Here is a 15,760-nt window from a genome sequence, read left to right as displayed (position 1 = left end):
GATGTGTCCCCCCCCCCTTGTTTTTGATCTATAGAAAAAGAACATAAGAGCCCGTCAGTCTGGATAGCTCAGCTGGTTAGAGCATGGTGCTGCTAACGTCACCGTTGCAGGTTTGATCCCTGTATGGGACAGCTGCATATTCCTGCTTTTGCAGGGGGTTGGACTAGATCAGGGGTCCCCAAACTAAGGCCCGCGGGACTTGTTTACCTGGCCCACGGCAACCCTGCTGCCCGCTGCCACCGCCCGCTCTTACCGGCGCTGCGTGGCTGCCCACTTCCGTGTTGGAAGAGCACCGGAAATAGCTTGTGCACATGCACAAGCATTATTTGCACATGCACAAGTGTTATTGTGCACACCTGGGTCGGAGGAAGCCCGTGCACATCTGCTATTTCCGGTGCTCCTCCGACCCAGAAGCGTGCCAGAGATAGCATGTGCGCAGGCGTATGGGCATGCGCTCCTCCGCCCTCCAGCCCGCCACGCGATCGGTGCTGGAGACACCGGCCTGAGGTGTGGTACGTTTGCTGACCCCTGGACTAGATGATCCTCAGGATATGTTCCAACTCTCCCATTCTGTGATTCTATGCTGGACCAGGCTAATGTCCTGCCTAGTCCAGCATCCTTTCCCCACAGCAGCCAGCCAGTTGCCTGTGGGAAACCAGGAAGTGGGACCTGAACACAAGAGCGCTCTCCCCTCCTGTGGTTTCCAGCGACTGGTGTTCAGAAGCATTGCTACCTCTGACCATGGAGGCAGAGCACAGCTATTGTGGGCAGCCATTGAGGGCCTTCTCTTCCATGAAGCATAAGAACTGCAAGATCTAGAAGTGAAGCTTATGAGAATGAGCAGTCTAGTCTTAATGGCTCTGCCTTATCTAGAATAAGGTATGTATTCCGCCGCCCCCCTGCCCTCTCATCACAAAGCGACAGGAGCCCTTTCATGCGCTGACCGTGTGGGCAGGGGAAGGAGGGGCTGAGAACAAGGGATAAAGGGCCGGACAGTTTGTTCATCCCACAATGGAGCCCTTGACCGGCCGCAATGTGGTCTCCTTGTAACCCTCAGGAGAGGTGACCTTGGAGGGGCTGTGCTCATTGTGGACACTCCATAAAGATGTTATGAACTGGGAACATGGAGAGGGGTGGGGTGGGGGGTGAGTGCAATTTAAAACCAATTAGGAAGCTGTAAACTGCCCTGGCCCTTGCAGTTCATTAGGCAACCACAAAGCAACTTTAGTTTAGAGGTTGGAGTTCCTTTCAGAAATCGGGGGGGGGGGGGGAGAGAGAGAAAACTTTTTAAAATATGCAATTGGCTCAGGGAGCCAGGACCCAAAGGGGAAGGCAGAAGCAGCAAAGGAAACAAGTGCCTTAATCAGTACAAATTCCCTAATTTATTTATGTATTTATTTCGATTTCAAAGCGCTGCCGTTCCTCATATACAGCCCTTTAGAAGCACAGCTATTCTCCTGATGCGAGAACCAGCCCATCCTGTGTTTATTTGCCTTTCAGAAAAGAAGCTCTCCCTGCCCCCACCCCCCAAAATAAGCCAAGGAATTTATACCTCCCAGTCTTCCAAGTTTCTCTTGCAGGGATTTTAACAGTAAGGCTTGTTTTTTTAAAAATATATCCCCCCCTTTTTTTTCTTTAAAAGCAGAGAGAAATAGCCTCCCCTTCTAGCTGCATTTGCCGAAATAACAAATGGTAGCATTTAGCACTTCTACAGCACCTTCCTTCTTCAAAGGCTGTGCAAATTGTTAACAAAACAGAATGCTCTGCTCTTTCTGTCTCTATGGAGTTTCGCAGGATCCTTGAGAAAGATACAGTATAGGCATAGAACGGGCAGGCAGCAGCAGTTTAGGTTAGCCAGGAAAGAAGTCTGGGCAATTAAGGGGTGGAGCTCCTTTGTTTCAGGGAGAGGTTTGGCAAGCACAGCTTCTCCTAACAAGGGAACCAGTGTGGTGTAGTGGTTAGAGCAGGGGTCAGCAACCTTTTTCAGCCATGGGCTGGTCCACCGTCCCTCAGACCTTGTGGTGGGCCGGACTATATTTTGAGGGTGGGTGGGGGGAAACGAATTTCTATGCCCCACAAATAACCCAGAGATGCATTTTAAATAAAGGGACACATTCTACTCATGTAAAAATATGCTCATTCCCGGACCGTCCGTGGGCCAGATTGAGAAGGCGATTGGGCAGCATCAGGCCCCCTGGCCTTAGGTTGCCTACCCCTAGGTTAGAGTGTTGGAGTAGGATCTGGGAAAGGCTAGGGTTCAAATCCCACACTCAGCCACAAAGCTCACTGGCTGACCTTTCACCAGTCACTGCCTCTCAGCCAAACCTCCCTGGCAGCAGTGGTGTAGCAGGGGTGGTTGCCCCAGGAGCAAAATGGTTAGGGGTGCAAAATTTCAAAACCCAGTACTGCCTCAATACAGCTGTTCGCTTCCGTCTCTGGACTCCGTTGAAAACGGCTTCTCCATTCTAACCAGGAAGTGACCTCTCCAGACAATGGAACAACTCTTCTTTTCTTATCTCTGCAGCTGCGATCTCCTGGGTGGGACACCCTTAGGCAGTTGAATGTGCATGCGTACTCTGTCTGTTTCCCTCCCCCCCCCCCCCCGTGGCCCCGGGCACTGGCAACCCATGCTATGTCACTGCCCTGCCAGGGTTGTTGTGAGGATAAAATGAAGAGGGGGAAGAACCGTGTCCCTGGAACCTAGTCCAACACTCTAACCACTACACCACACTGCCTCCCTTGTTAGAAGAAGCTGCACCTGCCAAACTTCTCCCTGTCCAGAAACACACAAGATGCTGCACCCTAACTATGGAGGATGAACACTGTCAAGCAGAAACAGGGAAAGGAAATTAAAAATCAGACAAGAAAGAGAGCGAGAGATACTCCCTGCTGGAGTATGCTGTTCTTGCTTGGAGAAACAGCTTTCATTCTGTTTTGAATGGCATCAGACCAATCCTGATTAGTGGAGCTGTTGGTTTGTTTAATAGGGTCTGGACTGAGCATCATCCAGCTTTCCATGCCCTGGATTGCTGCCCATGCTCTGCAAAGGGAATATATCCAAGCTCATATTAAATGTACATCAGTGGTGACTCTAACCGTATGCACTCCAGCGATGTTGTCTTGGCAGTGCCTTCCATGCTCAATTCACAAGAAATCATCTGGGAGAGGGTTGTCTCTCTGCTAAATATCTTTCTTCCTGGTGTTTAGGTTTAGAACGCTCAAGCCCAGCCACTAATCACACTGGAAACAACAAATAGCATTGGAAACATTACAACGATAGTTTTGATCAGAGGGCTGGAGATCAAGCTTATTTAAATGAGCAAGTGTTTTCAATTTGCATTTAAAGACTATTGGATCAAGCAGGCCCAGAATGAAGTAACAAGAGGCATCATTAAAATATGAGCTAGAACAAATGTAGGGAGGAGAGAATGGTTTTGAACTCAAAATTGTATCTGCAAATTAGACATTGGGGTGGGGGGCTAAATGTAAAATATGCACATAAATTAGCACAGTGAACTATTATTTTTTAAAATCAAAATTTAGTACAAATTTCAAACGCTATCCATATTTTCATAGCCACTCATTAATATTTGAATTTGACCATCTCAAATACTGAAAACAAATTGCACAGCATCACCAATGGATAAGGAAAGTGTAAGGAAAAAAGAAAGCTTTGAGGAAGCATGAGAAGTTCAACCATCAACTTGGTGGCCCTTTTCAGGTGTTCTACCTCAGTAAAAGCCTCAGCGCCTAGGGCTTGCCGATCAAAAGGTCGGCGGTTCGAATCCCCGCGGCGGGGTGTGCTCCCGTCACTCGGCCCCAGCGCCTGCCAACCTAGCAGTTTGAAAGCACCCCCGGGTGCAAGTAGATAAATAGGGACCGCTTACTGGCGGGAAGGTAAACGGCGTTTCCGTGTGCTGCGCTGGCTCGCCAGATGCAGCTTTGTCACGCTGGCCACGTGACCCGGAAGTGTCTCCGGACAGCGCTGGCCCCCGGCCTCTTAAGTGAGATGGGCGCACAACCCTAGAGTCTGTCAAGACTGGCCCGTACCGGCAGGGGTACCTTTACCTTTACCTCAGTGAAGAGTGACCTTCCTCAACCTGGGGCCTTCCCTAGGTTTTGGGGTTACAACTCTCCTCAGCTCCATCCAGTGGCCATCTTTGGTGGAGATGATGGGAACTGCAGCCCTGAAAATCTGGGAGGGGGGGGACAGCTGGTTGGTCAATGCTGGTATGGAAGAATCTCATACCACAGGGGCAAGTATGCCCTACTCATTATTGACCACATTGCCCTCCATGAAGTGGAGGGAGACTTCCAGTTTTCCAGGGTCCCAAAATGTGTGTTGGGAGGCTCCATGAGAACAGGAGAAACAGTCATAGCTTCCCTCCAAGGATTCTGGTAGCTGTAGTTTGTTAAGACACCAGAAAGCCCTTAGGAGACCTCTATTTAGGTTGGTGGAGAAGTAGCAGCAGCAGCAGAAGTTTCTGGTGAGATCTTGTGAGAGCTTGCCAGATCTCACTGTTTCCCCCACGGGCAATGCCACGTGACCCTGGTAAGGGAAGCAATGGGTGGTGGTGGCAGGGCCATGGTGGCGGCACCTTCCTGTTTTACCTCGGGCCGTGAAACGAGATGCATCACCCCTGCCTCTATTTCCCACCCCTCAAGGAACTACAATTCCCAGAGATCCCTGTGAAAAAGGATTGATGGCTAAACCAGTCATGGAAGGTGATGAGAATGACGGCAATGGGGGGGGGGTGGACCTGGCCTGCTCAGCCTCATGCATGATTACTCTGCTGAGCATCTGAATGCCTGAATTGGGCTATTGAGTTTGAGACAATGATGAAGCATCCTAGCAAACAACAAAACCAGGGAGGCGGTTAGAGAGGCCAGATTGGAGCGAGAAGAGCAGTTCAAGGGGGGAAGCCTAGAGCTGGGCATCATCTGTGTCCCGGTGGTACTGAAAACCATGGGATTCGATGTCACCCAGCGATACTGGGTAGAGAGAGAAGAGAAGAGAAGAGAAGAGAAGAGGAGGGCCAAGGACAGATTCTTGAGAGACTCAACAGACAGAGGAAAAGCAGAGAGAGAATATCCAGCTATGAAAAAACTGAAAGAATGATTAGATGGTTAGAAGGAAAACCAGCTAAGTACAGAATCATGGAGGAATAGGCAGGGACAAAACTAGGCTTCATTTCACATGGGTCAAAGGCCTAGTTTGGCTTCCCTCTGGAGGCAAAAACCTGGCTATCCCCCTATAGCTACAGCTCTGCCATAGGGCATGAAAGGAGTCCAAGTAGCATAGAGTGGTCAGCTATATCTGCATTCTAGGGGGCTGATCTAGATAACCCTTTAGGTCCCATACAACTTTCTGAATGGAATGGACTGAATGGACTGAATGGAAGCCATTCCATACATAGGAACACACACACACACACACACACACACACACACACACAAAGGTAAAGGATCCTTGGATGGTAAGTCCAGTCAAAGGCAACTGTGAGGTTGTGGCACTCATCTCTCTTCAGGCTGAAGAAGCTGGCATTTGTCCACAGACAGCTTTCTGGGTCATGTGGCCAGCAGAACTACAATGCTTCTGGTGCAACATGACACCATGACAGAAGCCAGAGTGCACAGAAACACCATTTACCTTCCTGCCATAGCGGTACCTTGCACTAGTGTGCTTTCGAACTGCTAGGTTGGCAGGAGCTGGGACAGAGCAAGGGGAGCTCACTCTGTTGTGGGGATTCAAACCTCTGACCTTCTGATCGGCAAGCCCAAGAGGCTCAGTGGTTTAGACCACAGCACCACCCATGTCCATAGGAACATATGGAGTTGCCCTGTACCGAGTCAGACCATTGGTCCATCTAACTCAGCAGTTGTCTACACTGACTGGGTTGAAACAATTAGCGGAGCATTAAAGGTGGAGATTTCTAAAGGTGGATGAATCAGAGAGGTGTTTGTAAGGATGGGCGCATTTGTCAGTTTTGGTTTCTCTCTCGGTTTCTCGTGTTCCTAGTCTTAAGTTCAGTTTTGCACATTTTCCCATCAGCTTGCTTTAAAAAAAAATTTAGGAGTCCTCATGAGAATTCATTAGCATTATAGCACAAATTTCTCACAATATACACATTTTTGTATGCCATTTTGTCTGATGTAAACATTTTTGCAAAGCGTATTTCCCCTAATATTTAGATTTCTCCTAGTATAATGCATTTTCATATGCTGGTTTCACTGATATATGGATTATCATGCACACTTTTACCCCAGTATATGCATTGTGTACACATTGTTTGGCATTGCAAAATTTGGAGAAGTGTGAATTTGGAAGGATGGCTGCGTCTCGTTTTTTTGCTTATGGGTTTAATAAGTATGAATGAGGGAGATTTGCCTTTTAATGCAAACAGAATTGTATTTCTCCCCCAACCTTGATGCTTAAAAATAATCTCTTCTTTCATGTTCAACCATAACCTATCTAGATGCCATGAATTGGCCTTTATGATACCTCCGTGCCTTGTAATACAAACCAGTTTCCTTAAAATTGGTAAACAATGGCCCAAACTGAACATTAATCTCAGGTAATTTTTGCATGTAGAAAGCATAATGTTATTTTTACACTCTGCCAGTGAGCAAAGGGTGGCCAGACTGGTTCTTTGGAAAGAAGGAGCTTGCTAAAGACAGAGAGCATTTCTCAGCTGCAAAGCAAACACAATGTACTGAACACCCACAATGTGACAATAAATAATTTTAACGTCAATCAAAGTGGGAGCATTGTCGTTGAAATTAAATGGAAAAGGGAGGGAGGGGGAAGAGCTAGAGATAGGGGGTGTAAACCAAACAACCTGAAAAGATGCTAGGATATTTTAATGTGCTGATTGATAATGTTTTGCTTGGTTGTTTTTAAACAACTAATTTGCCTTAAATAAAAAACACCCAGGAATTTGATTGACTCTTCTAAAGATCCCCTTTGCAAAGAGAAATACATATTTGGGGGGGGGGGGAGGAGAATCAGAAAAGCAGAGTTTGCAGGATGGCAAGTGTGGAAGCAGTGAGATGCTTTAAGAATAAAAGAAAGCACATTAAACATGTTCAAATCAGGAGCCTCAGTTTTTGGAACACGCACACACACATATACATATAATTGTCAAAATATACACATGCAATAAATAAATAAAAATATACCTTCTGTAAAGATAAAATAAATCCACCAACTCTCAAACATAAGAAAGAAAAGCAAAATGATATTCCCACACAGGATTGTGGTATTATAGCATTCACTGGTGATGGTCAATGGCCACCCATTATTGGAGTACACAGTTGGCCAATCAGTGTAGACAGTATTAACTTAGATAGACCAATGGCCTGACTCAATATAAGGTCACTTCCTACGTTCTTTTTATGATGCTGGGAGTTGGCGGGTGAACAGGTAGTAACAGCCAGGAGAAGGATGAGCGGGGATGATGAGAGGACCCCTACTGCAATGCAGATCCTGACTGCTGCCTGCCAATGCTGACCCCTGATGCCAGCCCTGCCTGGAAAATCTACTACAGTCATACCTCTGGTTACAGATGCTTCGGGTTGCACGATTTCGGATTGCGCACTGCACCGAACCCAGAAGTACTGGAACGGGTTATTTCCAGGTTTTGGCACTTGCACATGCGCAGAAACACTAAATCGTGCTTTGTGCATGTGCAGAAGCACTGAATCACGACCCGCGCATGCACAGACATGGAGCTGCGGGTTGCGGACGCTGCGGGTTGCGAACGTGTCTCCCACACGGATCACGTTCACAACCTGAGCGTCCACTGTAATGCCATTTCAACTTGAGTAGCATCCATAATTTTCAAACACAGGGACATAGGAAGCTGTCTTATGCTGAACCAGACCATCGGTCCATCTAGTCCAGTATTGCCCACACTGACTGTAAACAGCAGCTCTCCTGATAAGGGTTCTTCCCAGCCCTACCTGGAGGTGATGGGGATTGAACCAGGAACCTTCTGCATGGAAAGCAGAAGCTCTACCACTGAGCTACCCCCCTTTGCCATGGCTCCCCTTCCTCTTAGCATTTCCTCTCTCTCTCTTTCCATCCTCCAGCCATCAGACTCTTATTTTTTTGCTCAATTGCACAGCTCGCAGATGGAATCTCTCTCTCTCTCGTTAACTGTGTGATGCACAGTCAGAGGAGTGGAAGAATTACATTGGGCTGAAAGTGGTGTTTACTTTTACAGGCTGCAAAAAATAGATTTGGAGAGGGGGAACGGGGGTGGGTGGGGGTGGGTAGGGAAAGTGAAAGCAGGAACTGAAACTATAATTAGAATAAACAGCATATAAATGGCCAGGTAACCATTGATTATACAGTGTCATCTCAGCCAGCATCTGTTAGTCAGGAAACAGCGAATGAACTTGTCTCGTCTCTACAAGGACTACCAGATTAAAATTCCTCATACCGTACACATGGCATTCTAAAGCGGTGGGCATTGACATAAGGGGTATTGGTTGTGTGCTAAACCACAGAGCCTAGGACTTACTGATCAGAAGGTCAGCGGTTCGAATCCCCCTGATGGGGTGAGCTTCCGTTGCTCGGTCCCTGCTCCTGCCAACCAAGCAGTTCGAAAGCACGTCAAAGTGCAAGTAGATAAATAAGTACCGCTCCGGCGGGAAGGTAAACGGTGTTTCCATGCGCTGCTCTGGTTCGCCAGAAGCGGCTTAGTCATACTGGCCACATGACCTGGAAGTTGTACAATAAAGCACTTGGCCAATAAAGCAAGATGATCGCCGCAACCCCAGAGTCGGCCACGACTGGACCTAATGGTCAGGGGTCCCTTTACCTTTATCTTTATGGAGTGACAACGGTCTGGAATGCTGGATGAGGTTTTAAGAGGAATATTGTGGGGCCAGGGCTGTGTTTGTGCCCCATGTGCTCCTGTGTGGCGGCCGGTGCCCATTGGGGCTGGGAGGGCAGGAGGCGGGGAGACCAGCTGTTGGTGGATTCAGAGCCAATGACAGGCAGAGCCATCCCCTGATTGGTTGTAAGAAGGCAGGCAGTTGAGGGCAGGCTAAGGGCAAATTGAGATTAGTGGGGCAGTGCCAGAATTGCCCTAATCGAGTAATCACCATTGATGCCATGGGAACAGTCAAATGCAATGAATGCAGCCTTTGGGTTTGGAACTTAGCCTCTGTTATCTATCTGCTTGCCTGTCTAACCACCCATTCTTTCAGGTTCCTAGTCCTTATGCTTTGAAAATATACTTGCATGTGGACAATGCCAGGTGAATCTCTGGAGCGAATGGGGCTTCATTCTTTCCCTCTAATTAACAGAAACACATGCAAAACAGGTTTGGTTTTTTTTTACTTCAAGGAAAACAGAATCAACTCCCAAAGAAAAGAAATGGTACAATTATGGCTTATCACACTCCTTAGTATTTATAATGGGCTTTGGAGAGCTGAGCATGCTCCATTTGCACAATCTTATTATGCGCCTTTGGGACGTGGGTGGCGCTGTGGGTAAAAGCCTCAGTGCCTAGGGCTTGCCGATCGAAAGGCCGACGGTTCGAATCCCCGTGGCGGGGTGCGCTCCCGTTGTTCGGTCCCAGCGCCTGCCAACCTAGCAGTTCGAAAGCACTCCCGGGTGCAAGTAGATAAATAGGGACCGCTTACTAGCGGGAAGGTAAACGGCATTTCCGTGTGCGGTTCTGGCTCGCCAGAGCAGCAATGTCACGCTGGCCACGTGACCTGGAAGTGTCTTCGGACAGCGCTGGCCCTTGGCCTCTTTGAGTGAGATGGGCGCACAACCCTAGAGTCTGTCAAGACTGGCCCGTACGGGCAGGGGTACCTTTACCTTTATTATGCGCCTTTAAAACAGCCCTGCAAGGCTGCTCAGCTTTGTTGCCATATTGCAGATGGGAAGCTGAGGCTGAAAGAGGTTTGCCCAAGGTTTCCTAGTGAATTCATAACCGAGCCAATATTCAAAATGTCACCTTCTTGGTTTGTGGCTCGGTCTCATTTAGAGCTACAGGAGGCGGAATGTCTACATGGATCACAGATTTCACATTTTGCTGGTGCAGACTGTAGGTTACCATGGCGCAGTATTTGTCCCCTCAGCACGAACTTCATCCTACATAGTTTGTTTTTAGTGAGCACTTTCAGAATAGCCGCCTCCCAATTTCCTTATTTGTTCCATCCCAAAGAATCTTATGGGGAAGGTCCAATTCCTTTGGCAGGCATTTACATAAAAAGAAATGGCATTTCAGGGAGAGAAAAATAGATTGGGTGATTATGAGATGTTTCTAATGTTAGTCATATTCAGAATAGACCAATGCAAATTAATGGACATGACTCACTTAGGTCTATTTGTTTCAATACGTCTGCTCTGAGTTGGGTAGAACCAGTGCTTTTTTTTTTTTTGAGGCTATGCAGGTGTGTGCATACCCCTAAACATTTAGTGAATCTAAGTTTGGCCTCATTGAGGGGCAGACTTTCAATATGAGTAGGAAAATGAGAGTACCCCTAAACCTTTTTAAAGAAAAAAAGCACTAAGTAGAATCTTATATTTCTCTGCCTCCTCTTCCAAATACAGTGGAAGCTTGGGTGATCCGTGCGGGAGGCACATTCGCAACCCGCAGCGCCGCATCTGTGCACGCGTGAGTTGCAATTTGGCGCTTCTGCGCATGTGCAAAGTGTGATTTAGTGGTTTGCACATGCGCGAGCGCCAAAACCCGGAAGAAACCTGTTCCGGTACTTTCGGGTTCGGCGCAGTGCGCAACCCGAAAACGCACAACCTGAAGCGTCTGTAACCCGAGGTATGACTGTAGGTATTCAGAAAAGAACCACCCTTTTACCATTATTATTGTTACTATTATTAATAATAATTTTTTAGGAACAAAGGAAGCTGTCTTATACTGAATCAGGCTATTGGTCCATCTAGCTAAGTATTGTCTACTGGCAACGGCTTTCTAGGGTTTCAGGCACAGAGTTTTATCCCAGTCCTTCCTAGACATGCTGGGGATTGAACCTGCGACCTTCTGCATGCAAATGAGCTCTTCCCCTTCCTAGAAACACAGTGGACAATTATGCAAAAAACATGAAGAAGCCTTATATTAAAAATATAACGGGTGATATTCAACCAAGTTTTACTCTGACATTAACAGACCTAACATAGTCATGTTCACTCTGAGTAAAACTTAGTCAACTACCACTCAGTATATTTACTGAAACACTATGCTTTACGGAGCATAACCACCATGGCTAGAAACTGTGTGTAGTGTGTGTGTGTTTGTGTGTGTGTGTGTGTGTGTGACAAAATAAGTTTTTTTTAAAAAAATGGGCTCAGAAATTTTTTTGGACGACACACTTGTGTATTAAAAATTTAGTCATTGTATAGAAACAACAAAAACTAAAATGTGGTTGTTCCCTCCCCATCTTTAACCTAGTGATGGTCAGAAGCAAATCTGTAAGCCTCCAGAAAAAAGGTGGTATCAACATTATTTCAATGCACAACAGAAGACAATCTTGGAACAGACTCCATCAGCTCTGCAGCCACTGCCAACCCCAACAGCAGCTCCTGGTGGTTTCCACAGTTCAGTTGTTTCCTGAGCTCTTCTGTTCTGAGCTGGTGGATGTTGCCACAGCAGTGGTGGGGACCAGTGCAGCTTCGTGTGCAATGCAATCAATGTTGGTCTTCACAAAGGCAGCCCCTGCCTTTTAGTGAGGCCTACCAAGAAGTCCTGCTTTGGCAGCCAGAGTTTCATTCTGCTGAATGTGGTACAGTCATACCTCATGTTACTTTTGCTTCGTGTTACGTTCTTTCAGATCACGTCCCACGGAAACCCAGAAGTACCGGAAAGGGTTACTTCTGGGTTTCGCCACTTGTGCATGCACAGATGTGCAAAATGATGTCATGCGCATGCGCAGAAGCAGCGAATTGCAACCCACGCGTGTGCAGGCGTGCCGCTGCGGGTTGCGCTCTTTTCATGTTGCGAACAGGCCTCGAAAATGGATCCCGTTCGCAACCAGAGGTACCACTGTACTCCTGAAACCTCATAGATATCCTCTGGGTCATTTTCAAATACTTCTGTAAGCAGTGCTCTGAGCAAGTCAGTCTATTCTGGATTGACTTCTCGGCGGTGAAATCTTTCACACAATCCAGGAAGCAGGTTTCTGTCCATTTGTTATATGTCCCAAGAAATTCCTTCAACTGCTTGATCTGATCAGATTCTGATATTTGTCCAGCCATATTTGAGCGCTCAGATAACTGCCACATTACCCTCGTGCTGGAGACGAATCAGTGCCGGAGGACTTTAGGATAGCTTTACCTTCCATCTCCTCACAAAACTTTTTAGGAGTGATGTGGTGGCTTAGACGCCTACAGGTTCTGTGCTGCCTGAAACAGCAGCGTGGGACTTGCATCTGCCTATTGCCTCTCCCTCAGCCACCCTACAACTGAGGGGGAGTCAGTGGAAAAGCTCCAAGCATCGCAGAGGTTTGCCCCGCCCCCATGGGCAGCACACCCTGCCCCTAGCTGCAGGACACGCCCCCGCACCAGGCACCCAAGCGCCTAGCTACGCCACTGCCTCCATGAATTTGTTCCTGCCATCCAAGTGCAGACCCTCCAAGTGTCCTTATTTTCCAGGGACAGTTCTGGATTTACAGAAGTTGTCCCAGTTTCTGATTTATACCCAGAACGTCCCGCTTTCCCCTATTTTCATTGGAGAAATGTTGGAGGGTATGGAGTTAGGCAACCCCCGAGCCAAGGAGATAAGTAACTATACGACCTTTAGAAGACATCTGAAGGCAGCCCCGTATAGGGGAGTTTTTAAAAATGTTTAATGTCCCACCCGTAGCATAGGAATGGTGTCTGAGTCTCCACCCTTCTCCCAAAACAGGCCCAAGCAAGTTGGTATGCGTCTAGATTTCTCTCTCTCTTTTTTTAAGGGAGTGCTTTGCCACACTGCCATCTAGCGGTAGATTGCTGAGGTCAGTTTTTCAAAAGGAAGAAAATGGAGGCCTTAGAAAGGCAGTGCAGCTTGCTCTTAGACTTCACCATCTTTCCTCACCTTGGTGCCTTCCAGATGTTGCTGTGCTGACTGGAGGTGATGGGAGTTTTAGTCCCAAACATCTGGAGTGCACCAAGTTGGGGGAAGGTTGGAATGGACAGTATGTACGTACATTCAAAACAGTGTGTTATTCCTGATGGGCAGAGGAATAACAGAGTCAAATCCAAAAGGAGATGTTGTTGCTGTTGTTGTTGTTGATGATGATGATAATGGTACCTATTCAATGAAACCTGCTAAAAACGTATCCTTTGTTTGCTTGCTTTTCTTTAAATTCCCAAACCGCTACAGCTTCCACTTCCTCTTTAAAAACAAACAAACAAACTCTAGTTAATCATCATTAGGGTTGTTGCCAACTGACCCGGGATACAAGTCTTGGAATGCTCTTTTCCCTTTTTAATAGCCCCTCGATCCATAGAAATTAGCCAGCAAACATTTTTACAACATGGAGAGAAGCATTATATAACCTGCTGGTGTTTACAGATCAAACTGCTGTTAAAGCCACAGAAGCAGATTTGTGGGTGCGGTGGGGGGCAGGAGAAGTTGGTAGCTTTATCCACCTCACATTCTTATTTAGCAAGAATAGGGTCGACTTTCTGATTCCTGACCCTGGCAAAATGCTGCTCCCAATTTGCACTGTGGGGGGTTCACTACACACCATGACAGTTCCTCCCCTCAGTGCATGCATGGAGAGCTCAGTCCTTCTGTATATTTTTGGTGCCTGCTAAATACATTCCTCTTTCAACAAGCTTTCTGAATGGAGATCTTCATTACAACTGGTCCCTGTATTGGATTTAAATTGATTTTATGTATGTGCCAATAAATATGTGTGCGTGTGTTTAGCAAGTGTTTTAATTCTTTTTATCAATGTATGCTTTTATTGTACTGTAAATTGCTTCAAGATCCCTCATGGAAAATAATAATAATAATAATAATAATAATAATAATAATATGGACCTGGTCTGCAGTGGAGCACTGCACTCCCCCACTCCTCACTCTAGGGTCTCAATCCAGACCTCTCTCTCTTGCCCTCCTATCTCCCATGCAAACACACACATACACAGTAGCAAACCATGTGCCAGATATAATGTGCAGCTTGGTCCACAAAGACTTTTAAAAATGGTCTTCAGAGACTGGCATATGTTTAACCAATTTGCTCCTGACACCAGGTTTCGTGAGGAGTGTTTGTGAGCATAGCATCATTTCAGAGAACGGGGGTAAGGAAAGATTTTCAGCGATGTTTCCAGACCTATTTCGCGATATGTTAAATATTAAATTGCAAAGAAAGGACATCTATTTTAGGAACATAGAAAGCTGCCTCATGTGGAGCCAGATTCATTGGTCTGTCTAGCTCAGTATTGTCTACTCTACATTGGCTGGCAGCGGATCTCCAGGTTTCCAGGCAGAGGACATTCTCTATCCTGCCTGGAGATGCCGAGAGTTTGAACCCAGAACCTTCTGCATGCAAAGCTGGTGATCTGCCACTGAACTATATCTATTTATTTATTTATCTATTTATTTATATACCGCTTTCTGGCAAAAAATTAAAAAAAAGTTTACAATTCTAAAAACGAGTCGCACAAGCCTTAAAACATACACATCCATCATTACAACGCATAATAAAGCAATCTCATTAAAACATTAAAACAGAAGCATTAATCATTAAAATACGCCGTAAAAACTACCCCATTAAAAGAACGCAGTGATAAAAAGGAGGAGGCTTGTATGTTATTTTCCACTAACAAGCATTTTTATGCTCACTCTCTCCCCTCCAATATATGAAAATGTTGGATGTGTTTTCTGGCTGAAGAATTTCATTGCAAAAATCAGAGAGGTGCAAATTTTGAAGGATAGCTGCATTTCATTTCCCGCATTGTTTTGGGACGTGTGAATGCTCGGAGGCAACAAGGCTTCTGAATATGAGTTGCAGGATGTTACAGTGCTCTTGTGGCCGGGTCCTGTTTGTGGTTGGCCCCTGTGAGAACAGGATACTGGGTTAGATGGGCCTTTGGCCTGACCCAACAGGGCTTGTCTTACCTTCTTAAGTTTTGCATCAACATGCGAACCAAACTGAATTCCTTCTCCCATCCATAGGCAGAGCCTGGGTACTAAGGCGTGGCATTTTGAGGATCACAGAGTGGAACCTGGTGTTTTTCCTTGTTTATTTTTCATTATAGTTATCCCCCAGCCCCCAATCCTTTGTGATTTGAAGGGTGCCTTATTATATTGTACGCTTCCTCGGGCATTTTGTAAATGGAAAGGTGTGTGCGCGTGAGAGAGAGAGAGACAGAGAATAAAACTGATTTGCATAAATAATCAGGTGGACCAGATGGAGGGTTGTGGCTGTTGATTCCTTCCTTTCTTTCCTCCTTGGTTGGCTAAACACAAAATGCCAGCCTTGCCACTTGCCTTCCACCCCGCCCCTCTCTAATCGCTGATCCAGAAAGTCAATGTTGTTAGAGGTATTCATGGATGAGGCAGAGAGGAGCCTTCTGCAGCATCTCAGACAGGGTGGGCGCACCCCAGAGAGTAGGAAGCAACCCTTTGGTGTGAGAATAGGAGTGGGTTCCACCGGGGACACATAGAGTGTCCCTGTCTTCAGCCGCGATGTGACGGAGGGCACATATCACGGCAGCCGTTGGCTTGTGTGCGTTGACTCCCTTTGATACGCACAATTCCATGCCGTATTAGCAACCCGTTTTCTCATGCCGTGA

General features: G+C 46.7%; 1 protein-coding gene across 1 annotated transcript; it reads right to left on the bottom strand.

Moving 5' to 3' along the window:
• Positions 1 to 4,924: 4,924 nt before the first annotated feature.
• Positions 4,925 to 12,300, bottom strand: LOC310664761 (mitochondrial import inner membrane translocase subunit Tim9-like; the record flags this gene model as incomplete). Its single annotated transcript, XM_083414310.1, has 3 exons — positions 12,024 to 12,300; positions 11,712 to 11,761; positions 4,925 to 4,992 (listed from the first exon to the last, which is right to left on the bottom strand). Exons 1-3 carry the CDS (start codon positions 12,254 to 12,256, stop codon positions 4,925 to 4,927), a joined length of 351 nt encoding a protein of 116 aa, XP_083270436.1. The 5' UTR covers positions 12,257 to 12,300.
• Positions 12,301 to 15,760: the final 3,460 nt, after the last annotated feature.

This window comes from Podarcis tiliguerta, assembly GCF_965153285.1.
Source record: "Podarcis tiliguerta genome assembly, chromosome: 14".
Lineage (NCBI taxonomy): Eukaryota > Metazoa > Chordata > Lepidosauria > Squamata > Lacertidae > Podarcis > Podarcis tiliguerta.
The sequence above is the reverse complement of the archived record's forward strand: the minus strand, read 5'-3'. Positions and strand labels throughout refer to the sequence as shown.